Source organism: Macrobrachium rosenbergii, chromosome 58 (genome assembly GCF_040412425.1).
Source record: "Macrobrachium rosenbergii isolate ZJJX-2024 chromosome 58, ASM4041242v1, whole genome shotgun sequence".
Classification (NCBI taxonomy): domain Eukaryota; kingdom Metazoa; phylum Arthropoda; class Malacostraca; order Decapoda; family Palaemonidae; genus Macrobrachium; species Macrobrachium rosenbergii.
Genome location: NC_089798.1, coordinates 15,832,394 through 15,859,848, shown reverse-complemented (window position 1 = coordinate 15,859,848; position 27,455 = coordinate 15,832,394). Strand labels below are relative to the sequence as shown.

Sequence of the window (27,455 nt, the reverse complement as noted above, 5' to 3'; positions counted from 1 at the left end):
GCACTGGGACTTGCAGCCGCGATACATCTATAAATTCATGCAATACAGTGGGGTCAGTGTCCATAGACCTTCCTTCGTTTTCATTAGCATCAGCAGCAGGGGAGTTGTGTCCCTTTTCCTCCCACTTCCCCCTCCCCCCCTTCTTGCTTTCTGCTCATGCTGTGGTGGTGGAACTTAGGGGATTGCCTCCTCTATGTGTATCATACTTTTTCATGGTGCAAAAAGAATTTGTGTATTAGTTTTAAAAAAATGTTTATGAAAAATAAATTTATGTTCTTGGCTAAATTCACCACTTTAATTCTGACTATAAATTTGTTGGTTTTTATTTTTAAACATACTGTACCACCAGAATGTTATTAAGCTTTAAATGAAGTGGAAATCATTGTTATCATCCTGAAAAATGATTTTGCATTAAACTGTAGAAACATAATATCTTAGACATAATATCTTAGCAAAATTTCTCTGTCGTAAAACACGACAGAGAAATTTTGCCCCTCCCCTCACCCCCAAATCATAGTTGGTTAAAAGAGAACATTTAAATGTGAAAGTTATGCATTTTATTTTAACTCCTTTTTGTGGAAGGTTTTTCCTTTTGATTTTAAATTTTGAGTGTCGATTGATTGGTAGCTTTAGTCAAATGCATACCATTCACCAGACTGTATAAAACTTATGTTTTGTTGAAATTCAGAACCAAATTGCCATTCAAATTTCCATAATCAGCCTTTGCATTTTTTATGTAATGCCTGGCAAAAGTCAGATGTAATGTCCACAGCACCAGAATGATCCTTAGAAATTTGATTCAAACCATAGTGAAGAACTTGTCATCTAAAAAGGAGGTTTAAATAAGTTTTTTAAAGTAATAATTGGAATTGAGTGGTGGAAATTTTTTGCCTTTTATTTGGACTGTGTATCTTTGTTGCCTCATGTTACAGTTCCTTTAAAATAATGGGATCTATGTTTTAGCCAGCCCTGTCGGGCTCAAGATTTTTGGATTAGTGATCTGGATTGACTATTAATCATAAACTGAAGGTAGTACTGAATATACACATCGTTTTAATGTGATGCTATTCATTAATGAACAAACCTATGGTTTTTCTTATGCTTATTACTCATTGGACAAAGCATAGCTAAGAGATGGTATTTTTCTTAGATAAAGAATTACATTTTCCAGTTGAAGTATTTGGTTACTAGTGGGATGTCCTGTGCTAACTGTATAACCAGACTTTTTGACTGACCTTGGCATACAATAGAATGTTCAGGTTTACTGTGTTTGCAGTTGCTAGTTTTATTTGGGCTCCCTCCTTATCACTGTTCTACATCAAGGTTAAAATAGGTATGATTTCTTCTATTTGTTCTTGATGGAACAGTTGATGAAAAGTATTTCGTTAATTTTAGTAATGAAATGTTTTGTATGTGTGTCAGGTTTTTTCCACAGGCAAGTAAGGTAGAATGTCTCTTGGGTAGGTTTTAATGGCAAAGTGTCCTTGGTAGTCATGGAATGGTATTGTATTGTCATTTTTATGTTAGGATGCCATCTTTTATTCTCCTTTTTCAACTAGGCTTAATCAGGCACAAATTGATAGTTTCTGCAATTGATCTTATGTATTAGCCATGTAAGCTGACTACATGTTCCTAATATAAACTTCTAGTATTGTTATTTTCAGCAAAATTTCTAAGAGTGAAGTATGTTTGCCATGGGTGTGAAGGTAGTGGAAATGAAGACCCTTATTTTCTCTGTTGGCAGTACAGGGGCAAATATTACCTCAGAAAGAAGACATGAGTAGAATCTCTGCTGTCCTTTTCCTCCCCATCGTTGCTGTCACACACTTCCATTCTCTCCCACCTTCCTTAAAGGACAGAAGAAGAAACTGGGTTGGTGTTTAACATTTACTCTCAGAAGTAACATGGAGTCAGCGATGGAAAGGGGAGTAAGAATCCCTAGTTCTTTTTCCACCAACAAGTATTTTATCAACCCTTAGTAGTAGTGAAAATTTCTGTAGCCAAACTTTGGGTTGGGAAGGAGTCAGCTTCCCCAAACCTAGGCCAGTATCCAAGCATTTTTCCTCCAGGAAGGGAAGGAAAACTCTCCCAGCCCTTTCACCTCCAGTTATGGCTAGGCAGGAGGGAAAGGAAAAGGACGGCTGGGGAAAGTTACTTTGTAATTTCCAGTTATTTCAGCTGCCACATTTAGAGAGTTAATTCGTCATGCATATTGCAATACAGTATATGGTGACAGGGAACAGAGTCCTAAATACTTCAGGCCTGTAGGGTAAGCACCATAATTTTATGAAGACTGCCCTTCCCAAGTTGAGACTGTGATTAGAGATGATGGAGAAAGGCACTAGAAGTCTTGAGGGAACAGTCTCTCAAACTTTTTTGCACATATGCCTCTCTTGAGTGAGAGGTTGATTGGTACTGGAGTTGTTTCTGAACCATTTCCTATTCCTGTGAGCTACCGGGCTGTCAATTTGAAACTGTTTAAAACCAAAGACAGCTCAACAGTTGTTCTGTAGTTCCCACCTGAATGTTGTGTTAGACTTTTGCTGGTATAAGCTATAAGTGTTACCTGATCAGTGGGCAGCTCCTGGGATTCTGCTGCAGGAGGGAGAGTCCTCCTTTCTCCTTTCAACATTAGCAGACGAGTGCCTGGGTTTTGTCACGAGTTCTGCAAATTTGGGAGGTATGAGCTCCAATTCCTGTCCTGGCAGGAACGTTCAGATCATCTTTGGCAGGTTTTTCTTGGCCTGTTGTTATCTTGCAGGGGCATATTCCTGCTTTTTCTTTTTAGTGATACTGAAGCACCCTTATCAGCAAACTATGACTGCTTTTCTCTCCTGATGCATGTCACATTCAGATGACAGGAACCCACTTGAGGGAGTTCTGTTAACCATTGCTCCTCCTGAAATGCATTGGTTTACAGATGCACTGAAGGAGGGCTAGGATACTCTTCAGGATTGTTCTAATAGGGTTCTTCTGACCAAAGGGCTTACCTTATCTGCTGATCAGTGTTCTGGGAATGTGGGAAAAATTGCATTCCTGCAGGTTTCTGAGAACAGTTGAAAGGTTACCTGATAGTACTTTTGTTACAGTACAACTGTATGGGTACTTTGCTGAGCATAGAGGAGAGTGTTGCTCTTACTTTGCATAGAGACACTTGCAGATGCACAAGTAGGTGGTTTGCCACACTGTTGAGCTGTCTGCCAGTAGGGAGTTGACTGGCAGACTGGCCCATTGGTTGGGGTCAGTTTGATGTGAAGTGGTTGTTACAGTAACCGCCCCCCCGTATTCGCGGTCTCACTATGTGCGGACTCACGTATTCGTGGATTTCTCTGTGGAACGTATCTACCCATTATTTGCGGAAAATTCGCCTGTTCACAGTATTTTTCACAAAAATATTCACTAATTGCTGTATTTTCATATCGTTTTCATGACTAAATGCACTTTTTTTGATAAAACTATTAAAACACTCAGGTTTAAGCATTTTTAGAGGTTTTTTGTGTTTAAACTATCAAAATAGGCAGTTCTGAGTGTTTTTAGAGGGATTTTAAGTATTCGTGGATTTTAGCTATTCGTGGGGGGGTTGCAGTATGCATCCCCCGCAAGTACGGGGGGTTTACTGTACTCCCCTGGATGGTGGGATTCCAGTTTGAGGGGAGAGCGGTTTCCCTTATACTCGATCACATAGTTTCCATGCTGACAAAATGTGAACAGTGTCCCCTGTCCCATTTCTTAGGAATAGTAATGGAAATCATAATTTTGAGGTGGTTGTGGATTCTGCTCATTTCTGCCATTTAACCTGTTCCTCCTCATTGGATGATCAACTGTATTGATCACTTGTGTTTTCAAATAGACCTTGTGACCAGTTCTCTGCCATCTGTAGAGCAGGCACTTAGTGATGTCAGAACACCTTTGTAGGATTCTACTTTGTAATGTTACATATAAATTTCTATGATGTTTATTTGTTAGTACCAACTCTTATTCTCTTTGTGATTTTTACCTCCATGATTATAGCACTGATGGAGGTATGATTTTCTGAAGTACCTGCCTAAATTATAGTACATGTGTTTGGTGAGTATACTATTTTGGGATTATGTCTTCCAGTGTAAATCATTACTTTATGAACCTCCCATGATTTTGAAATACAGCATACAGTATTGGTCCACTTGCCATCTCTTGAGAGATAGGATGTTGTACATTTTGGTCTGCTCTTCTCTTCTGCGACTCTTTTTTATCCATTTCTCTCCCAAATTGTGATGGGTTTGAAAGAAGAAATGTTTTTACAGTGAAACACTTTTTTACTAACCAATTAATCTTAAATGTCTAGTGCCCTTTGCCCTTTCCCCACAGTATGTAACATGGAGTTTAGCATGCAGGAAAGACATCTTGCCTCTCAGGACATTGGAGTATGAACTGGGCATGTGCAGTAGGACTTTTCTTTCAAGAACCATCTAGCTAGTGTGACTAGGGTCTGTTTGAAAGGGGTTAGATCTCTTACGATTACATAATGGGTTTGTAGAAAAGCAAGTTTTATTGTAAAAATTCGTTAGCATGCATATACAAAGCTTATGTAGGCCCATGTACATAAATATATTAATCTTATGCACTAAGCTGAAAAAGATTTTACATAATGTTCTTGGTAGCTGAATGTCTAGCAAATTCGTTTTGCATTTCAGAACTTCTTGGATTTTTTAAGGAATTCTTTCCAACCACATTTTCAATTTTGTGTCAGTGAATTCCCAGTAAGTGAAGGGTAAACTGCCCTTGCTTAATATATAGAATCTTTCAAAGATCTGTGTAAAGATATATTTGCCTTCATAATTAGACAAAAAATAAAGTAGTTTGCAAAAGAATTAAAAAGCTTGCTTTTCAGGTATAGGATACCAAATATTTATTTTGCAGATAATGAGTTTCATGTAAAAACACACAAGTAGAATGATGAGAGGATGAAGAAGAATGTACACATGAATGAGATTATTCATGAAGTAAGGGTTTGACCATATGGCACCAAGCCCTCATATGAGGTATTAGTTGTTTAAAAGGCAAGGGTATGTGTACTGTATGCAGTTTTCATGGATTTAGACATTTTTGGATACCTAGGCATTCAGTACATTTTAAGTTTCTACTGTATTCGCTTTTTTATGGTTATTGTGTTCTCTAATGGTATGTGTGCTTTCAAATAACTTCTCTAACAGATTTGCCTTTCATATCCAAAGATCTGTTTCAGTGTCATGACTTGGCAAAATAATATCACATTTCAGTTTAGTGTACAATGTCTTGCAACTAATTTTTCATTAAATTTTTTGTGTTCTTTGTGCATTCATACATATTCCTTTTTATGTTATTAATAATTCACAAATAGAAGGTGACAGTATCTCAAAGTCATTTGGCAGAGGGACTTGTACCTTCCAGATGTAAGGGTTGTGGTTATTTCATATTTTCAAAGCAATTTCAATTAGTGGTTTGATTGAGAGATTTACAGAGGCCACCACAAAGTTCTTGTCAGATGAGGAGGCAGCCAATGTCACTGGGAAGTCCATCTTGCAGGTTTTCCATGCCTGTGAGAACCCTGTAGCAAGGAGATCAGCCTCCCTTATGAGACAGAAGCCAATAAACTAGGTGACAGACCCATCTTGGAAAGAGAAAGAAGAAAGTCAAGTTTTTCTACTATGACCTCAGAAGTGTTGGTGATCATGGAACAGAATTTTGAGTTGTTCATGTAGTTTGAGGTTAATGACTCCTTTTTGGAGTCCCCCAATGAGAGGCAGTTCCCTTTAGGTTTTACAAGTGTGTCTTAATCATTCTTAGACCAGGAGGAGGATGGCATTGCATAATTGATTTTAGCCCTCAAAATAATTTCCCCTGACAAATCCATTTGTAGATAGAAATAGTTGCCTCAGTTCACCAGCCCTTGCAGAAGGGGAGTTTTTACGATCTGTTTATCAGAAGGGTGCATATTTTGATGTTCTTGTAATCCCAAACTCCAGGAAGTTCCAATTCCAGTTTCAGATTTTGTTTTGGACAGGTCACTGTCCTGCACATAAATACCAGGGCTCTGTCCCCTGAGGGATTCGGGGAACACTGAAACAAAATAAAATTTAGGAAGTACAAGGACAACAATTTGATGCAAGTATATAGTCCTGAGGCCTTTTGTCATCCCTCCCACAGTGGTTTCTCCAAATACACCAGGAACTAGGACTTCAGGTCAACTTGGAGAGGTTAGATTAGGAACCAGTTGCAAGGGGTATCTACATATTGAGATACATGCTAGAGCTCTTGGTTCAACCAACAGGAGATTCTTTTCAGTAATGGAGGAGTTCCTGTAGAGTCTTTGTCTCCTAATGAGTTCATGGCAAGCCCCAAAGGACACATGGTATTTTTAGAATGAATATTGCCCTATGTAAAAATTTGCAAATTGGGGAAACTTCCTGCATAAAATTGAAAGATATGTTCCACAAAAATCTGCAACAAAGTGAAGTACGTAAAAGTGGGGGTCCACTGTACTGTGAACTTACTCGAAGTTAGGTTCCAGAACCCCTTGCGCAAGGTGAGGATTCATGCAAGTTTGGTATGGTCACTAAAAATGCTAATAAATGCTTATTTCTAGAGTTTAAGCTCTAAACATGACCCTAATAATGCTCCCAAAGTATTAAGCTAACTTTAAAATGAAATTAAAGTTGCTGTAATTTCATTTAAAAGTTAGCTTAATACATTACCCTTAAAATGGTTGACATAAAAATAGAGTGCAGTATCATAATGGGTACTTTAATGCCACACTAGTGCATTTACAGTAGGTCTGTACATATACTAATGTTAATGCCATTTTATTTTTCACTCAGAGTAAAAGACGTTTTCTTTGCTTCACTAGGTAAACTTCATAAGACAGTCATAACGAAGGTACAATTCAATAAAATAAAGAAAACATACATAAAATTTAATCAATTTAAAATTATGTACTGTACAGGTAAATACATACAGAGAAATAATAAGTTGTAAAAATGTGTGTGAGTGTTAACTACGAACAAGAGAGAGAGAGGGGGAGAAATAGATATGCACATTAAAAATATTGGACTGTAATACAAATTTTCCGTACTGATTTTCTACTTACAAGCATGAAAACTTATGAAATACTTCAAAAATTAAACAAACACTTTCTGCAGGGCTATCACATCTTTGAAAAGTGCAGTAACTTTGCGATTGGGTATCACATCTTGTAAAAGTACACTAACTGCACATGTTGTAATTACATGTAATACAGATTGCACCAGCACTTTTCTCCGAGGTTAACAAAGTAATTTTTGCAGAACGACACTAATACAACTATTAGTTTTGTCTCTGATATGTCTTGTATGTTAATGAATTAATTTAATGAATTAATTTTATCAAACCAGTGCGACTGAACAATCTCATCTTGACATCATGTGAAAACTTACAAATGTACTTCAAAAATTAAACACTTTCTGCAGAGATATCATCTTTGAAAAGTCCACATCTTGTAAAAGTACACTAACTACTACTTCTTCCCATTTTTATATGGGGTTGCTGTTTCGGATGAGCTGTTTCCATCTATTTCTATCCTGTGCTTCTGCCTCATCAATTCCCTTTTCACGCAGTTCTCCCCTCACACAGTCCTTCCATCTCTTTCTTGGTCTCCCTCTTCTTCTTCCCTGGACCTCCATCCCCATAGTATGTCTACCAGCGTGGTCCTCATCTCTCCTCAACAGGTGTCCATACCATCTCAGCCTCCCCTCCTGCACTTTCTTTGATATTTCCACCACCTTGGTCGACCCCCTAATGTAATCTTTTCGGATCGTATCCTCTCTCATCACCCCAGCCATCCACCTAATTATTCTCATTTCTGCCACATCCATCATCTTCTCCTTTGTCTTTCTCAAGCTTGCTGTTTCCATGCCATACATCATTGCTGTTCTTACCACCGTCTTATGAAATTTTCCTTTTAACCTCAGCGGTACTCTTTTGTCACAAAGAACTCCGGAAGCCATTCTCCAGTTGTTCCAGCCTGCCTGTACCCGATGTTTTACTTCTTCCATACTTCCTCCAGCATTAACAAAGGATCCCAAATACTTAAAATTATCAACTCTCTTTTATTGGTTCTCCCCCAAGCTAAATACTTTCCCTATCACCCCTCTCTAACTGTACATGCTTTAATTACCTTTGTATCATATTTATGCCTGTACAGAAATAAAAATAATACATTTTTCATACAGATTTTACACATAAATTCATGAAAACTTATAAATTACATCAAAAACTAAACATAAACACTTCTGCAGGGTTTCTCAAGGATTTTGCAAATGTTGTGTGTCTGTGAATTCGAGTAACTCGAAGCACATAAGATCGAGGTATGAGTGTACACAAAGCCAGATTGCATTTGGTGGCTGAATGCCCACAGCTAAAGGAAAAGAGTTGAGCTAGTTCCTATTGCCCCAGAATTTCACCTCCAGCAACTAACACAGTGGCATACCTGAGACATGAGGCAGCACAAAATCTTAGCAACAACCACAGTGGTATTCCTTATACCTAAGGCATCATGAAATCTTAGCATTGAAGATTCTCATGAGGTTTGAGGAGCATGATGTATATATCATCTATAGAGGACTGAGGAGCATGGTGTATATATATCATCTATAGGCTCATGTGATGAAAACAAAATGTAGTGGTAGAAAGCCACAGCAAGAGAGAAGAGGTTTAGTTGTTGGAATGGTCAGTGCATGGTATGTGCTAGGCACTGTGCAGCTATGGGGAGCTCTGATGGTGGACTTGTTCATTACAAACCATAACAAGAAGATATTGCTGTACAGTATTTCTCTGCTCTACCAGATCTGACCATTTGGAAAATGGATGCTTTGCAATTTTGGAACAACTTGGAGGTGCATGGTTTCCCTCTGCTTGCCACATATAAGGGTAGCCCTGGAAAGGTGTTAGTCTCCCAGAATCTGAAAACTACAGTTATAATTCCTCTCATGCAGAACCAAGAATGCTTCTCAGATCTGATGGACTTAGCATGAGACATATCTAAGAAATTTCACAAGATACTTTAGACCTTTATGCATGGACATCAGCATCTTAGGGAGAAGAGAGAAGAGGTTTCCTGAGAGAACAGCTAGGGAGGTCACGTGAGTCATGTAGAGATTCCACAATATACTGTTATATGAGGAGAAATGAAGGTCCTTCTGTAATTGGTGTAGGAGCTTGTCATTGGTAGTAAAAAAATCCCCTTAATATACAGACCATTGGAACAGGGTATGTTACTTGACTTTATAATAAAGATGGTAGCTTTCTTTTGGTGTTTGCATCTTCACAACAAGTTAAATGAGCTTCTTGCCTTGTTGAGAAGTTGCTTGCATGTCAGTTTAGATGTATCTTTTGCTACTAACTTCATTGCAAAGACCCAGATGTTGGGAACTGGAGAACTTATGCAGCACTTTTAGCCGTTCCATCACTTATGGGTCATACCCAACGTAATGATGGTATTTTCCTCTTTCTGGCAAGAGGGAACTCTAGAGAACTAACAAGTAGACATCTCTCGTCCATGGTATGTATATCTAAAGAAGCCAGTTACTATGAATATGAACTTTTTATTAGCTCAGTAAGCTGATAGATATTATACTAATGTGACTGACTGTGAAACTTCCCTAGATATTTGTACTGCACATGAGATACGAGTAAAATCTTTGTACTCATCATTTTATTTTTTAGATGTATTGCAGACAGTGTGTTTCAGTGATGCAAATTTTCACTTAATGAAGGTAACCCACAGGTAATTAGTTCATACTAACTAGTCCCTATGGTGGCAGCAGAGCAGGTGACCTTTGTTTTTGGGGAGGGTTGTACTGGCTAAAGAATCAACTTTTTCCAATCATTTGCCCGTAATGGTATTCTAAATACAGTAATGAGGTGTTCTGTGGTTACCTGTTTGACAGCCATACCTCTATGAGTATTTCTTTTATAGCACATGTATGTACTGTATACCTCATGCATTGTATGAAACCTCTCATCTTTTATCTCACAAACCAGATCTTAAATTTCTCATTAAGAGTCTCGGGACTTGACATCTCAAAGCTCCCCATCTAAATTAAGATTTTGGTTCTAGAAAGGAATATAATGTTTTGGATCATTATTATTATTAAATAATTTAGCCCAAAGGGTTTGTTCTTGATGTATTAAGGTAGATCTTTTGTAATAGATTGCAGTTTAAAAAAAAACTGATAACAGGGTGAACTGAAAATGTTGAAGATTCGAATAAAATCTCTTACCAGGATTGTTTCATGTAAGCAAAGTTAAATTTGTGATACAAACCTATGTCATACATAATTTGTCTCCTCCCTGCACATTCTAGTTGTGAAAAGGCTAACTGAATGAGCTGGATTGACAGCTGAAAACTGATGGCTCTCTTTGGTCAAATGCACAGCACAGTGCAGTTTGCTAAGACAGGCAGTTCCCGGTTTACGACGGGGGTTCTGTTTTTACGCCGCATCATAAACCAAAAATTGCCGTAAACCAAAAAATTGTTGAAAATCGTAAAAAATCCTAAGAAAACCTTACTTTTAATGCTTTGGGTGTATTGAAAATGATGTAAACTGGATTTTTATTGAGTTTTTCATCAAAAAAGCTCCAAATTTTTATTATTCTGCCATTTTGGAGCCATATTTCTTCCATTGGATCGGCGTCGTAAACCATGAAATAATTTAGGATGAATATATTTCAAAAGCATTGTAACCTCGGAACCTCGTAAGCCGGACCTGTCGTAAACCGGGGACTGCCTGTATTCTTTTTTCGGAGAAGCTTTTTGCTTGGGAGAATTTAGTGATAAACTAAATGAGCACTTGTTATTGGTTAGTATTGAAAGAAATTATTTCATTCTTAGATAATTATATTTTGTTTAGTGAATTTTTCCTTCCTCACTCATATAAATTGAGGTCACACAATTTGTGATTTCATTAAACTGTAAAGAATTATTGAGTAAATGTATTAGTTGTCTTTCTCAGTTTAATCTGGCCTTCCATCATGAATGTTAATATTCTGTATTTTTATTCTGAATCTTCACAGATAAGTGTGTACATACACCCTCGATAGGAGAAACAAAAGCATTTGGTTTGTTTGAAAGCAGTCCACATGACTTTGTGAAGTTTACGGAGAGACATGTGACCAAGATCTACCCTCATGGCACTCGAGCAGATTCATCCAACCTAAAACCTTATCCTTTTTGGAGTGTTGGATGTCAGATAGGTAAGGCTTTGAAATTCATTGTAGCAGTCTTAATTCATTAACTATGAAATAAAAAAAAATTCTTTTTCTTGTTTTGAAGTGGAATTGTCACTGGTAGACAAGTCAGTTTTAATAAAAACTTTTATCTCCTCAGTGGCGCTGAATATGCAGACCGAAGACAAGGCTAACTTTTACAATGATGCCTTATTCAGAAGCAATGGCAATTGTGGTTATGTACTGAAGCCAGATATATTGTTGAAAAAGGAGCCTTACAATCCATTGGAGCTTTCAGATCGGTAGGTGTGATTCAGATAAAGATAAATTATTTTTGCTTGAGGTGCTAATGTAGATATCCCTTGATTTATGGTACTTTTCAATTTTTGATGTTGCATTATACACCAGAATATAATAGTTTTTTTTTATCAAGTGGTTTGGTCAGTGAGAGAGAGCTGTATGTGGTCCAGTAGTTTGTTCTGCAAGGTGGTATAGGCAGGCAAGTGAACACTATGTGCCACCCTCCAACCTAGTGAATGTGGAATTTCAAATACAGTAATGTGGGGTGTGTGTTTCAGTATATTTGTATGGGGAATTACATTATCTTGTTAAAATGTATGTACTAAATGTAAAAGTCAGTCTTCTTCTCAGAGTAGTGAGAAGAAAAACTAGTGAAAAGCAGTTCCAAGGAGATGAAACTGCAGATACCTGTAGTTGATATTCATATCAGTCACAGGGAAATTAGTACTGTTTATTGAACCATCTATGTACACACACTAACCATGAAGGACAAGGCATAAGTTGAAAATAATGTGAAAGCAACTGTACTTGTGAAATCTACTATTATTTCAAAGGGCAACCTGCTGAAATGATTGAATTAGAAAACAGTACCTACTTTGGGTCTGGATGGAAGATCAGATTAAAAAATGGACATCTCTCTGCATGTCAGTCATCCTTGCTCAGGCTGGTAGCCTATATGAGACCGTAAAGGAATATTCAAGAAAAGCCAGAGAATTGCCATAAGATCCTGCCAATCAATTTCGGTTTGGAGATTTAAAGAATACATACAATTTCCACATTGTCAAGGTTAGTAGTTAGGCTACAAGTGCAGATACCAAGGCAGCGTTAGCCTTTATCAAGGAATTCCGTAAAATCGTTTTTAAATACATTATTCATGCAATCCTCCACACTCCATAAAAGAATATTTCAGTTCTACCTGATCGATTACCCATCCAGGTTCCACAATGCCTCGGATGGCAGGGGCCAGAAGGTTTCATTCTCTTGGTATGGTGTTGCCTTCAGATGTAGCTCATTTTTATTTATTTAATCATATTTTCTGCATAAAGATTTATCATGCTCCTTGGAAACATATATATATTGGAAATTAGTGCATAATTCTTGTGTATTTATCACTTGTGTAGTTTTTTCTTTGCTGTACTTTAGGGCTGGTTGTTTAATAAGTGCCTGCCTTCTTCCTTTCCCAGCTACTGCATGTTGCAGCTTCTTTTGAACCCATCTCTTCATTGTTCCTGTTTGTTTGCTTAGTCATCAGTGAATTTACAACTGTATTTTCCCTGTGCTGTCAGTTCTGTGTTTTAAGTTTACTGCCTAATCCACCTTATTCAGCACTTCACTGACATGCTCCAAGAGTAAAAAGTACACATCACCAAAGCCCATATACAACACTTCATGTATCTCTTCCAGCCAAATTTTTTACATGGGCTTAAGACTTTGCACTTAAATTTCCTCAGCAGATACTACATCTCTGCAGTAATGCACTGTGAATAAGTGAAAGGTTTAGGAGTCAACAGCCTGGGTTTTTTGCAGTGGTGGGCCTAAGAGTAATGACGAACATGGCTGACTCATGGGCTGATGCCAAATCTGTGTGAAAATGGTGAATGGAAAGATCTTGGGTAATAATTGTGTGCAGGGAATTGAGAGAGATCCCTTCTCCCTGGAGTCCTCTAATACTCAGTCACAAGGCCAGGTTATAAAATTGTACAGTCCAACCTCTTAAAATCCGGGAACCTTGGGACCAGGCCACTGCTGGACCACAGAAAATTCTGGAATATAGAATACACCCCTGCAAATGAAACCGTATGTAAACAGTCTTGCAAGCTAATTCCACTTTCAAATAGCCTAGTTGCTGACTTATCCTACTACGTGGCTAAGTTCTGACACCACTTTTTATCATTTTATTACTCATATATTTTCACTTTACACTTTATCATTTTATAACTTTATACTGTATAATTTTCTTTAAAATAGTGTACTTCATTTAACTCATTTAGCCAACATTCCTGAGTTAACCTGACTGTAGGTCAACTACTTAACATTTCTCAGAATCTGCAGAATTATTATCAGTGACTTTCACCTCCTAAATTTACAGTATCTTCATAATTATTGCTATTAGTTTCTTCATTTATTTTGATTGTAGGGGTAATGAAATGACAAAAATAAAGAATGAATTTCAGCAATCACCCAGTGCATTTGACACTTTGCCATCAAAAAGTAAACAAAGCACACCGTTATCTATTGAAGAAAAAGAACACTAAACATTTGCTAATGGGAGGGGAAGGATAGAAACATTTTCTAGTACATAATGATTTATGCTTGCATTTCCTACTTCTAGCATCCTCTGATCTCATGGATGGCATATCAAATGGGTAAATATACAGATATATAAAAGAAATGATCAAAACTGTATCATCTATAAGTCTTTCAAGCACTCTAAGAATAAGGAATTTATGCGGTGCCAAATGTCTCATTGTTTTGATTAAAAATTTGACTTGGTAGAACCTTCACAAGTGGAATCATTAAATATATATTTATTCATTTAAAGTTAATATCTAAAACATATTTGATGTTACACATTTTCATTACTAACAATTATTTTCATAAAAAAACAAAAGAGATATGGCATAATTTTTGCTGTCAGGAAGTTGCAAACAACATGTGGCGCCGCCCTTGTGGCCACTCAACAAACTGATGGCAGCTGATTCAAAATCGAGCCAAACCACGGGAGTTCCCAGACCACAGAATGCTAGTTTTAAGAGGTTTGACTGTATTATACAGTGGCTCCTGGGTATATGAATTTGATTAATTCCAATTCCAGTTTGTATCAAAATGTTCGTATATCGATCCGAATACTCCCATAAGGAATAATGGAAATTCAATTCATTTGCCCTACACTCACGAATTTCCCCCATATCCACCCTTTGTATCCACTTTAACCCTTAAGGGACAGGCTAAATATATATCAAGCACATCCCCAGACTGAGCAAACTTTAAGGTTGGCCAATTTAAGAAAAGAACACCTCAATGGAAAGAGGAAGATATGGTGCAAGAAAAAAACTCTAAACATTTTTCCATACCTTCCATGGGAAATTGAAAGTGACTATTTACAACCCTGTTTGGGGCCTCTTTTACAAGAAACTCATAAAAGCATGCTAATTTTACCAAGTTATGCATATTTTTTTAATATATTTTATTTTGTAAAACTATAATTAGTCACACAGTATGACAACAGATAAGAACTAAAATCAGTAAAAAATTCTGAGTATATTTGTTGTAAAATATTTACGAAATTTACTGAGATGGGGAGATGCAGTAACTTTTTGTGAGGTATACATGTTTTTTCTAATATTTCTTTGTACTTTTCTTGGCAAAATTACAATTATAACTATGACATACTATCATAAAAGATAAGAACTAAAACCAACAGCAATCCCTGGGTATATTTGTGAGTGAATAAATAAAAAGATGCCCTGGAGCTGCAAAGAGGCAGTACATCCCCCTCTGATATCTCAAGGCATATGGTGTCTCTCCTGTGCTGAGGTATTATAGTTGCCATAAGTCATTTATGGACCATTGAAATGCTATGAACATCTTTCCCACTAAATTCATTCAAACAGTGTGGCACATACTATTAATACTCATATGAGGATTCCCGTCCATCACCCAAAACCTCTTACAGATACTCATATGAGGATTCCCGTCCGTTAAGGGTTAACACAATTATTTTAAGCGCAAGCACAATATATAGTTTAATGATAACCATATTCAATAAAATAAATAAAAGAATAAAGCATTTCACAATAAAATTTAACATGAAAGATAAACACAATCTTATGTCACCAAGGTGGCGCCCAGCTGACTTGAGACAGAGGGAGGGAGCATTTATACTGTTGAGGAGAGAAGGAGAAGAGATAGTAAAAACATTATTGTATGTACGTAAAAGCAGTAACAATTCACATAAAAAAAATAAAAGAAGGGAATTTCACAATAAATTTAACATAATGATATAATATAAAACAATCATATGCAATACTATACAATAACAATAAAAAATTGAAAGAGTCTTACCTTGAGCAAGTGTTTGGGACTGTGCTGAGTGAGACGGGAGAGAGGAGAGGGAGGGGATGTTGGTGGGTTATTGGGTAGGAGATGGGGGTCCGCTTCCTGCTGACTTGCCAGCTATACCACTGGGACTGGGCTTGGAAGATTTTCCTCTTTCACTACGTTTCACCCATTTGCTTTCACTTACACCCAATTTGCCCTAATCACTTCTTTTTGTTGCAGTAAAGTGCCTATCGAGTGACACTTGGTTTTTACTATTTTTTAGCACTTTGTAAAAGTAACTCATCCCCGCTTTGACATTTTAATAAAGAGAACCATCATCCCAGTTGTTATATCACCTTCCCACTACCTCCTTCTGTCCCTACATCCACATGACCCTCCCCTTATCATCCAGGCCTGAGGGGATCCCATCTCTCCTCCCACAACATGGGCTGGCTGCATGCCAGATTTCCCCAAACAGCTCGTAAATCAAATTTTTAGCTCGCACACAGAAACAGTTTTTTGAAAATTTTACTTCGTATAACAAAAATACAAGTAATGAATCATTCGTATGCCGAGGAACCAATGTAATGTTAATTTACAATAGGGAACTGCATATAATTGTCAGTCATTAAAACTGGTATAGTGTAATTCATTTTTTATTTGTATTTATAGGTACACTAAAATTGTTAGAGTCACTATCTTAAGTGGACAGCATTTACCAAACTCTGCTAAAAAGGGTGACATTGTAGACCCATATGTGCAACTCAAAGTCCGTGGACATCCACTCGATAAGCAAAAACAGCGCACAAAAGTAGTAAAGAATAATGGTGAGTATAGAATTGGTTATAATTTTTTTACTTGTGTATATTTTAGTGATAGTTACTTTTTTTTATTGCTGTGCATTTGAATGTTTATTCTGTTTCATTCAACAAATTTTATGAAAATATGTACTATTCTCAGGAGGTCTTTTGATTACACTGAGATTTTACTAAGATCAACAAAATTTCAGGTTTCAACCCAGTGTGGAATGAAACTTTAGAGCTAACTATCAAGGTGCCTCAAGTTTCATTAATATACTTTTCCTTACGAGATGAAAGCTCTTATGCACGTGACCCTGTTCTTGGCTTGTGCTGTATACCTTTTGACTCACTATCTGAAGGTAAGTACAGTTCATATTAAATATTTTCTTTTTAATTATTTCATATGTGCAATTTTGTGAGTCTCTGGTTTATCTTTCACCTATTTAATTTATTGTTAATACTGTTGACTATCTGTAGATTGTTCAATGAAGTTTGAAAGTATATTCAGTTCTTGAATGACACATTGTTATCCACATTGATTTATTATTATTATTATTATTATCATCAAGCTGAGATGCAACCCTAATTGGAAAAACAGAAGCTCAAAGTCCAAGGGCCCCAGCAGGGAAAGCATCCCTATACAGATAATGAGATCAGGAAGTAAAGAATAGATTATGAAAGAGAATTAATAAAAAGAATTAACAAATAAAAACAGAAAAAAAGAGGATAAATGGCAAAATAAGACAAGTAAGACACATTACAAATAAACTGTGAGTGATACAACCATCTGTCTGCTGAACAAAAAAAACAGGTTTTGACCTAGGGAAAACCTGTTTTTTGGTAGTCGTTGTTGAGTCCTCAAGGTGAGTCCCCCATGGTGTGCCAGCACACTATGGTGACTAGACTAGTTTTCAAAGAAATGTCTTTTAGTCTGGTCTTGTAGCCCGGAATTGTGTTGTAATGAAATCACTATGGCACGTGATAGAGTATAATGGACTCAAAGATAAGAGGGCATTTTCCCTTATCTTCAGTGAAGCTGAACCCAGCTTTCCTATGTCAAAAACTTTAAGAAGTGACTATTGCGTATGCGCGTCTGCCATCTTGTTTATGACCGGGCAGGCAAAAGACCAGACTCCATTACCTTCTGCTGGTCAACGTAGGATGATCCCTCGCCCAAATCCCATGCCTTTTTGTCAGGGAAGTGGGAGGGTTTTGAGGACTCAACAGCGACTACCAAAAATAGGTTTTTCCTTAGTCAAAACCTGTTTTTTATAGCGTAGTCGCTTGTTTTGTCCTCGAGGAGCTTTACAAAAGAAATTGACAGGTGACAAAAGGCTTAAGCTCTCAAAATTTTAATCCCAAAGACCCAAAGAAAAAACGAAAAACATTTCTGGTCCAAGGTCAAGCCCCATTCCTTATTCTAAAAAACCTTTTGGGGGTTTTGGTAACAGAAAACAAGAAACTAAACAAGAACTTGTGTTTTTAGGGCGAAGTTCTGTAGTGACTTAACTAAGTATGGTGAGTGTGGCTGCAGTCTTGTCGCACCTTCCCCAGCGATAGTCAGCATACTCACCCGTTAGGAGGACCCCTGATTTTCCGCTGTAGGGCCTATGGGGTCAGGACTAACCGTACCACTTATTGATATGCAGTGTAGACGAATTTGTTCAAGCTCATGGCATTAATGTTTTAAGAATACTGTCTCTAATGCCCACCCTGTACTTTTGGAGATTTCTTCGAAAGAGACATTTCTGAAGAAGGTCAACGACGTACTTACTTTGCCAATATCATGTGATCTAGGAAAGGGGTGTGGGTTTGCCTTTTTAATGAGGGACACTAAAATTATTCTTAGTCCTTATAGAGAGAGTGGTTTATTCGGACCTTCTGGGATGTTTGCCATGACCTCTAGGTAAACCTTAAGTGCTTGAGCTGGGCATGTTTTGTCTGCTAAATTGAGTTTTCCTATAAGAATAGATTTCCTTCTTTAAGGATCCTCATTCTTGGCCAGGAATGATGGGCCTGGGGACAATAATAATTGATCATCAACAGTTTGTGTGATGTATCATCCCTGTCTAAGAGAGCCCAGTTCACTAATATGAGCTCCTGATGCTAATGCAATTAGGAAGATCGCCTTTTGTAGCATGTGAGTTGCGGTTGTATTGGGTCTGCTGAATTAAGGGGTAGATGGAAGTCTAAGTATCTTGTTCAGGGACCAAGTAATTGGAAGTCTTTCAGGATCGGGTCTTTGTAGAGCAAAAGACCACAGAAGGGAAGTAACATGCTGGAGTCAATCCCGAATCCATAAAGCAAGGGTTCCGTTAATGCTGCCTTGTTTGCCATGATTGTTGTAACCGCAAGATGTTTGTCTTCAAAAAGGTATATCAGAAAATTTAAAAGTGTTTCTATAGACATCTCAATTGGGCTCTCAGTATGGATATAATTTAACCACATCTTCTATATGGACTGGTATTGCTGGATAGATGATGTTCATAATTTTTGCACTAGGTACCAAGCAATGTTGGGTAAGTAGTTTTCACAGTAGATATTTAAAAAATCCGTATGTGAAGGTCTCTGCTCAGAAAGGAGGATGTCTAAATTATTTTCCCTCCTACTTTCTGGGATGGAACAGCAGTTGATAGTGGAATTGATCTTTTTGCCCTTTGATGAAGTAATAGGAACCAATGCCTGTTTGACCAATTTGGGGCTATTAAGTAAGCTGATCCTTTGAAGGTTAGGAGTTTGCTCAAAACCTTCAAAATCTGGGACAATGGAGGAAAAAGATATATTGTCCTCCACTTGCTCCAGTCTTGTAGATAGGCATCTCTTGCAATTGCTTGATTGTCCAAGTTCGGAGACACATGGACTGGGAGTTTGTGATTCTCATGTGGCTAACAGATCCACTTCTGGTTGTGAAGGCATGTTGGCTATTGTCTGAAAAGAGTGGTTGTCCAACATCCACTCTGTTGAGGCTGTCGTTTTCCTTGATTGAGAGTCTGCTATTACAGTGATAGACCCTGTGAGGTGAATTGCAGACAGGTGCTACTTCTTTACTTGCGCCATCCGAAGGATGGCTAGCATTACCATATTGAGAGGAGGTGAACATGATCCCGATCTCTTGATGCAGGATATTGCAGTTGTGTTGTCTAGAACCAGCAGAATATGTCTCTTCTGGAGGTTTGAGTTTTTTAAGAGACAAAAAGATAGCCATCAGTTCCAGGAAATTGATATGACACTTCCTCAGAGTAGCTGACCACCTCCCTCTACCTGACAATCCTCCCAATGTCCTCCCCAACCTGTCAGTGAGGCATCTGTGTGTATTATCACTTACAGATGGAGGAGTCAGGGTGACCTGTTTCACCAGAGATTCCTTCCAGGTCCAGGGCCAAAGTATCTCCCCAACTTCCCGATTCTTTTGGTGGAATCAGTCTCGCATCTTTTTTTTTTTTTTTGGCGTGCGATAGCCAAAATTTGTTCATGTTTGTCAATTGCAATCTGAGATCTATTGCTGACGCAAACTGCAGCAGACCCATCATGCGTTCTAATTGCCATCAGGAAACTGTGGGCTGTGCCAGGAACCTTTTGAGTTTTTCCTTATTCTGTTCTGAGTTTTGATGGGGAGAGAGCAGGCCCTGGAGAGTATCCCAACGTAGTCCCAGCCACTGAAAGCGTCTGCTGGGCGTGAGGCGGGATTTTTTCCAATTTATTATAAAACATTTTGATTGGAGTCTGTTGATCACTGCTCTTAGGTTTTTCAAGCACTTTTCTTGTGGACCCCCAGATTAACCAGTCGTCTAGGTAAGCTGTTAGTTGTATTCCTTTTTTCCTGAGTTCTGGGACAACACTGTTGCTATTTTTGTAAAAACTTTTGGGGCAATGTTTAGCCCAAAAGGCATGACTGAACATGTACTTATCTTTCCCGATCCGGAACCATATGAGGGGCAGAGGGGAGCAGCAATAGGGATGTACCAGTATGCATCTTTCAGATCTATAGAAACTGTCCAAGTCCCTTTTGGAATGATGGAACGTACTTGGGCAACGGTAATCATCCGAAACTTTTGGCAAACAATGTGCTTGTTCAATGTTGATATGTCAAGGATCACAGCTCGTTGAGAGGAATCCTTTTTGGGAACACTGAAGAGATGTGCTTGGTGCTGGCGAATATATGCATGTTTCTCTATGGCACCTTTTAACGGCCTTCTGTACGTAATCTTCCAGAGAGGGGTCTGGTTCTTGAAAAAACCCCTTTAAAGGTGGAGACGGGGGATGAGACCATTTCCACCCCAGCCCTTTTAGAGCAGTGCTGTGCCCCCAAGGAGAAAACTTCCATTCCCTGTGGTGTCTTTGAAGCCGACCCCCGACCAGACAATTCCTATTGATATCCCCCTCTTCCTCTACCTTTTCCCTTGATAGGCATTCCAGGCATTGCTTTTCCTTTTCCTCTATAAGACGGTATTTGGACCTTATGAAAAGGATATCCTTGCTGATGTGGCTGTTGTTGTCCTTTTGAAGGGGTTTGTCCCTTCTGACCACTTACCTATTTATGAGGAAAAGTTTTGGAGGTGACTGCAGGCTTATGTGATTTTTTATCAAAGAGGGTCTTTTTTGAATTGGGTAAAGAGAAATTTTGGGTTTTTGTTTCCTGAACTCTCCTTCTCCAAGCATGCACTGTACAATTTTGCTGGCATGCTTGCTTGTTGAGTTGAGTTGCAACAGAATCCTCAAACAGGTCCTTACAGAAGGGGTTAGACTGTAATAAACCAGTCACATTGGGAAATGACTTGTTGGAGCCTTTCAGTGTTTCCATTCGTGCTTTTATGTGCCAGTCTAAAAAGTCATAGAGTGCTTCCCATAGGATTCTCATAAGACATTTAGCCACAACAGCAAAAAATGTCCTGGAATCTTCTGGAAGCCTATTGGTGGCAACTTCTAGCAAGGTGGAAGAGGTTAAGATACTAAGGAGAAGAGCCCTAGCATGGAATTCTGATGAAGCTGTCTCATCTGAGATCCTTCTCAAAGGAGTCCCAAATTCCTGAGAAGACCTATCTAAGGGGAGCTTTTTCCTTTCAAAAGGGAGTTGAAGCGTTGCCCATTTCTTGGTAGAATTTTTCAGAATCGGGAGGATTTTGGTGAATGGTTTTAGTTCTGTCATTGGCTCCCGTTTTTTAGTTACTACACAATTCTGAAACTCTGCCTTCACATGATTAATTATTTTAAAAGTGAAGGGACAGAAGGCTTGGGGTACTTGGTGAGCAAGTTGGGTGTTATTCATAATGGGGGTATAGATCCACCTTCCATTGACCTGGTAAAGGGTGTCATCCATAGCTTTCAATGCTGTATTCGCACATAAGAGAACTGTTTAATTTTTAGGTTTCACCATGCCTGGCAAAGGTTGTATTAGGCGCCATTCTGTATCTGGGAATGCTGCCCTGTCTCTAAACTCCACATGTACAACTTTGATCTTGGTTTTTCTCTCATTAATTAGATACTTATCATCGGGAGAGAAAATGCTCATTGAAGTGTCTCACCAAGGATTATCAGTATCATCAGGGGAGAATATTGGAGCCCCTGTTATGCTTGATCTGAAGTTTTGTAGTCCGAACTGGCCATTTTGTTGGTTCCAGTTAGAATTCTGACCTTGGACCTTCTTTGGTCAGAATTTGTTTTTGGTTGCAGGATGCAGTACTTGTATACTTTGGGGTGTACATCACTAACTTGATTTCTTTAATTTCCTGTTTGGAATCTTGCAATATGTCCATTATATATAGCCATTCTGTGGCAAGGGCATCTTTGATGTTACTCATAATTTCCTTACAGAATTGATCAAATGCCACAAACTGTGTATCCTTTTTGGGGGAGTTTGCGTAATCTGACTGGGCATCCACAGCTGTTACCCAGGGGACAGAGGTCCTGGGTGAGTTACTATTGTATACTGTACCCCTCCAAAAATGTAGTCATTTTAATTTGGGTTAAGTGGATCCTTGTATCCCTTTTGGTACAGCTGCATGGGGGATTGAATTCCTTCTGGAAAGTTTCTCCCATGGTTAGCTGTGAAAATTTTGTTAGCCTAACCTATCCTTAAATTATTCAATTATGTGATCCACTCACCTGTTCACGTTGTTCTTTTTACTCTATGCAATCCAGCTTACGACAACAAAAACCACAAACTGACTTACAACCCAACCATTATTGACCTAACCTTCAGAGAGCTCTCTCTACCCTTTTCCACCATGCTTTCAACACTCCCGCTCATCTTTGTTTACATTTTTCTCCCTCCCGCCATTTTCGTCCTGTGACGTCACTTCCTATGACGTCACAACAATAACATACTCTTTAAACATAAGGAATGCTATGCTATAAAAACATCTTATAAAATTAAACATGTGCTTTCTTTTTATACATTCTGTAATACCCATACACTTCATCAATGTAGAAAATAAAATAATGACTAACTTATACAAGTAACATACAATCACACTTATCTCCTTCTCCCTCCCCTCCAGCCTTTTCTTATCCTAATCCCCTCTAATCTCCATTATTCTCCAATTCTTTACCCTCTACATAATTCCTAATGCTTTCCCCAGAAACTCCTGCTTTGGTCAATACATCAGCTATTTGATGCTTTCCTTTTATCCATCTCACCTCACTTATTTCTCCAGATTCTATTGTTTCTCTTATTGCTGCAATATCAATTTTTAATCTCTTACTACTTACTCCGGTACTTGATTTTATTGCAGTCATTAGGGTTTTACTGTCAGTTTTCACCAGTGCTTCTAATTTTCTCCTCCTACTATCTCTTCCCACAAATGTTTGAAATATATCAATCCTTCTATGGCCTCCCCAACACTCAGAGCTTCTGCTTCAATGGTGGACTTTGCTACTCTTCTGGATTTTCTGGATTTCCACCATATAGGGCTTCTCCTCTTACCATCTGTCAATGATATCACATAACCTAATTGAGTATGACCATCTTCAATATTCCCGAATGAAGCATCTGCATAGGCTTCCCAATGAATCGTTTCTTCTTCTAACTCACTTATTATCACTTCTCCCATTATGCACTTAGCTTTTCTCACTTTCTTAATCAGCTTTCTCATATCTTGAGTCGTTCCTTCTTTAAAAGCTTTACTTAATTCACTAACATCATATGATATTTCTGGCACAGTATGTAGCGATACCCAATTCAACTGTCCTACCACTGATCTATATTCTGTTAACTCCTTTTGTCCTAATACTCTATTACCTGTAAATCTTCTGGCTTCTGGTTCTCGTATAGAATTTATATACTGCCACTGATTAAGACAAATTCCATTTTCCTTATGCTCTACTATTACTCCTATATACTTAAAACTTTTACTTTCTTGTTCTCCTACTTGTAATTTCCTTTCAATTTCCCAATTGTTTCCTTTAAAAATCCTTCAGTTCCTCCATAGCAAAAATCATCTACATGTGTACATAAAATACCATTCAATTTATTGTCTTTCTTCCAAAAGAATATATTAGGTTCTAATCTACTCCTCTCGCCTTTAAGCTCCTCCACCAGTTTTACCACCTTACAATACCATGCCTTTGCTGCATCCTTGAGCCCATAAACAGTTTTCTTCAATTTCCATAATCCACTCCAACCATCTTCACTAGGTGGTTTTAAATATACCTCTCGTTGTATTTCATCACCCTGTAGATATGCAGTTTTTACATCTAACGTATAACAATTCCAGTCTTTCAGTTTTATTACCGTCAAACAAAATTTTAAAATTTCGGCATTGCATGTAAGAGCATCTTTTTCCCATTCAGCCATTTCTTCTTCAAAACCTCTAGCTACCAATCTTGCTTTACATATCCTTTCCCCACCTTTTACTTTTTCAGTTACTATCCATCTTGTAGATATAGCTTTTTGTCCAATGTCATTTACCTCCTCATATACCTTGTTTTCTCTCCAACTTTGTAGTTCTTTTTCTTTAGCTTCAATTACATTTCTATTTTCGAATCCTAGCAAAACCACTTCTTCATCTTCAATTTTTTCTACATGACTATAATCTCTTAAGTCAACCCATCCCTTGTCACCTGACTGTGAGTCTTCTACATTGTACGAATCAGCCCAAGATTTGCTTGATCTTTTCCCTGCAAGACTCAATATCGTCCACTCTTCTACTTGTCCTGTATTTTTGTTTATAGCTCTAACTCTATTTCCCTTTCTGAATTTGGGTATCTCTTCTATTAACTCACTTTCTTCTGTTACCTCACTTTCCCCGTCATCTTCCAGTGTTTCCTCTTCCAAATCTCTTTCTATAGTCTCTTCTATATCAGCATTCCTTCTCTACCTTCCTCCTCAAAATTGGTATTCTTAAATGGCCCTGTCTGTCTTCTCGTAACTTTACCTTCATTTCCCCTAATACTTCTATTTTAACACAATTCTCTTTTAAATTTATGGTCATCCCCATTTTACTCATGGTTTTCTTACCTATTAACCATGGTACATCACCTGCAAAATTTCTGTCTTCAAATAAAACTTTTTGTTTTTCAATATCACCGGTATTTCCATTACTCCTTTCGACTTGTATGATGACTCACCGAAATTAAATACTTTATTAGACTCTTTCTTAGTATCATTCATTCTCCTCAATTCTTCCTGATTCAAACCCACAACAATGCGTGCTAGTCACAATTCCCCACAAACTGTTGACTTACATCCTGTGTCTAAAATTGCATCAACCTCTTCCCAAGATTCTTCTTCTATTTTGCTAACTTTTCCTATATAAACTTTTTCTTCTTCTTGTCCAGTTTCTGATTTCTTCTTATTCTGAAAATTCTGAGGACAATCTCTGGCCCAATGCCATTCCGATTTGCATATAGCACACAGTGTTACTTTCCCTTCTCTATTTAAAGGATTTCTTCCACCTCTACCTCGATTCACCTTTCCCCGATATCTTTGGTTTTTCCACCCTTACCCAGAATTCTCACAACCTTCTGATCCTAATCATTCCCCCTCCTCTCTCTTCCCTAATCTCTCAAATATTCTTTTCATTATTTGTGACACTGTTTTATATTCCAACTTTTCTCGACCACAAGCTGCTAATACCATTTGTTTTTGATCTTCTGTGAGATTCGATTGTTCTAGTACATGAAAACCTTTTGCTTCCCGTCAAGCATGCTTTTCCCTAGTGCCCTACTACACTCTGACTCTGCCTTTTCATACCTAATTATAAAATCTCTCATCTTTTCACTAGATTCTCTTTCTATTTTAAAATAGTTTTTCATTTTACTGTAATTTTCCATTAACGTATCTTTTAGATACACTTCATCTAGTTTGGACAGGATTATCTTTGAACCCTCGCTATCCTTAAGTTCATCTCTATCTATTCCTTCTGTTACTTCTAAAGCTTTCCCTTTTAAGCTCATCCTTATCTCTATCCCCGGATATTTCACTTCTTCTCCACACACCACAAGCCAATCTTCGACTTGTCCTCTCCATCCTTTATAATCGCCCTGTGCCCCGCTAAATCTCGGACAGTCTCTTCTCCATTTCATCTCCCAAAGTTTACCATCAGATCCGTCCATTTTTAACGAACCACGCTCTGGTACCACTTGAAAATTTTGTTAGCCTAACCTATCCTTAAATTATTCAATTATGTGATCCACTCACCTGTTCACGTTGTTCTTTTTACTCTATGCAATCCAGCTTACGACAACAAAAACCACAAACTGACTTACAACCCAACCATTATCGACCTAACCTTCAGAGAGCTCTCTCTACCCTTTTCCACCATGCTTTCAACACTCCCGCTCATCTTTGTTTACATTTTTCTCCCTCCCGCCATTTTCGTCCTGTGACGTCACAACAATAACATACTCTTTAAACATAAGGAATGATATGCTATAAAAACATCTTATAAAGTTAAACATGTGCTTTCTTTTTATACATTCTGTAATACCCATACACTTCATCAATGCAGAAAATAAAATAATGACTAACTTATAAAACTAACATACAATCAAGCTGAAGGTTGTGTCCCTGATCCTTCTGGGATCAGCAAGGTCATTTCAGTAGCAATATCAACTTCATTTGTACCCTTCCTCCCCCTTGCTGAACCCTAAGACCCATCGTTGAAAGTTTTCCTAGCGTAACCTGCCCAAAAATGCCACAATTATGCAAGCCACCCACCCGCTCACGTTGTTCTTTTATAATCTAGCTTATGACTACAAAAAACCACAAGGCAGACTTACAACCCAAAACTGACAACCTAACCATCGGAGATCTCTCTCTACCACACCACAATCTTTTCAACACAACCACCTGCATTTGTTTACATTTTGCTCCCTCCCGCCATTTGTTGGCCTTTGATGTTACAACACAAAATGATACTTTTAAACACAAAGAATGCTTTGCTACAAAAACATCTTATAAAATTAAACGTGCCTTTTATACATTTTGTAACGCCCATACCATTTCACTAATGCAGAAAACAAAAATAAAATAATGATGATCAAACTTCTCAAACTAACATGTAATCACACTTATCTCCTTTTACCTCCCCTCCAACCTCTTATCCTAATCCCCTCTAATCTCCAATTCTTTACTTTCTACGTAATTTCTAATATTTTCCCCAGAAACTCTAGCTTTAGTCAATACATCAGCTATTTGACACTTTCCTTTTATCCATCTGACCTCCTTTATTTCTCCAGATTCTATTGTTTCTCTTATTGCTGCAATATCAATTTTTAATCTCTTACTACTTACTCCAGTACTTGAATTTATTGGTCATTAGGGTTTTACTATCAATTTTAACCAATGCTTATAATTTTCTCCCTCCTACTATATCTTCCCACAAATGTTTGAAATATATGTCCTTCAAAATAAAATAATAATGATCAAACTTCAAAAACTAACATAAAATCAGTCATGACAGCTTAAAATAAGCTGTTTCATCCTTAAAACTTCCTGCCAAGAGTACCATACAAATTTTGCACATATCTGGCAACCAAGCAAATTTATCTTGTTTTTTACAAGAACTATGCTCATGGCAGGTGGTATGGGCTGTACCCACTGGCAAAAAACAAACCGAGTAATTTGCTACGGAACACTTGAACTGAGGGTCCTGC

The 27,455-nt window shown here is 37.8% G+C and overlaps 1 protein-coding gene across 47 annotated transcripts in view; it reads left to right on the top strand.

Moving 5' to 3' along the window:
• LOC136837145 (1-phosphatidylinositol 4,5-bisphosphate phosphodiesterase delta-4-like) overlaps positions 1-27,455 on the top strand; it is a 377,469-nt gene that overhangs the window by 344,550 nt on the left and 5,464 nt on the right. For all 47 annotated transcript variants that reach the window (XM_067101787.1, XM_067101785.1, XM_067101771.1 and 44 more), the window contains 4 exons: positions 11,068-11,247; positions 11,381-11,522; positions 16,234-16,388; positions 16,571-16,720. In XM_067101787.1, the coding sequence (XP_066957888.1) occupies positions 11,068-11,247; positions 11,381-11,522; positions 16,234-16,388; positions 16,571-16,720 (627 nt within the window). The remainder of the gene's footprint in view (positions 1-11,067; positions 11,248-11,380; positions 11,523-16,233; positions 16,389-16,570; positions 16,721-27,455) is intronic.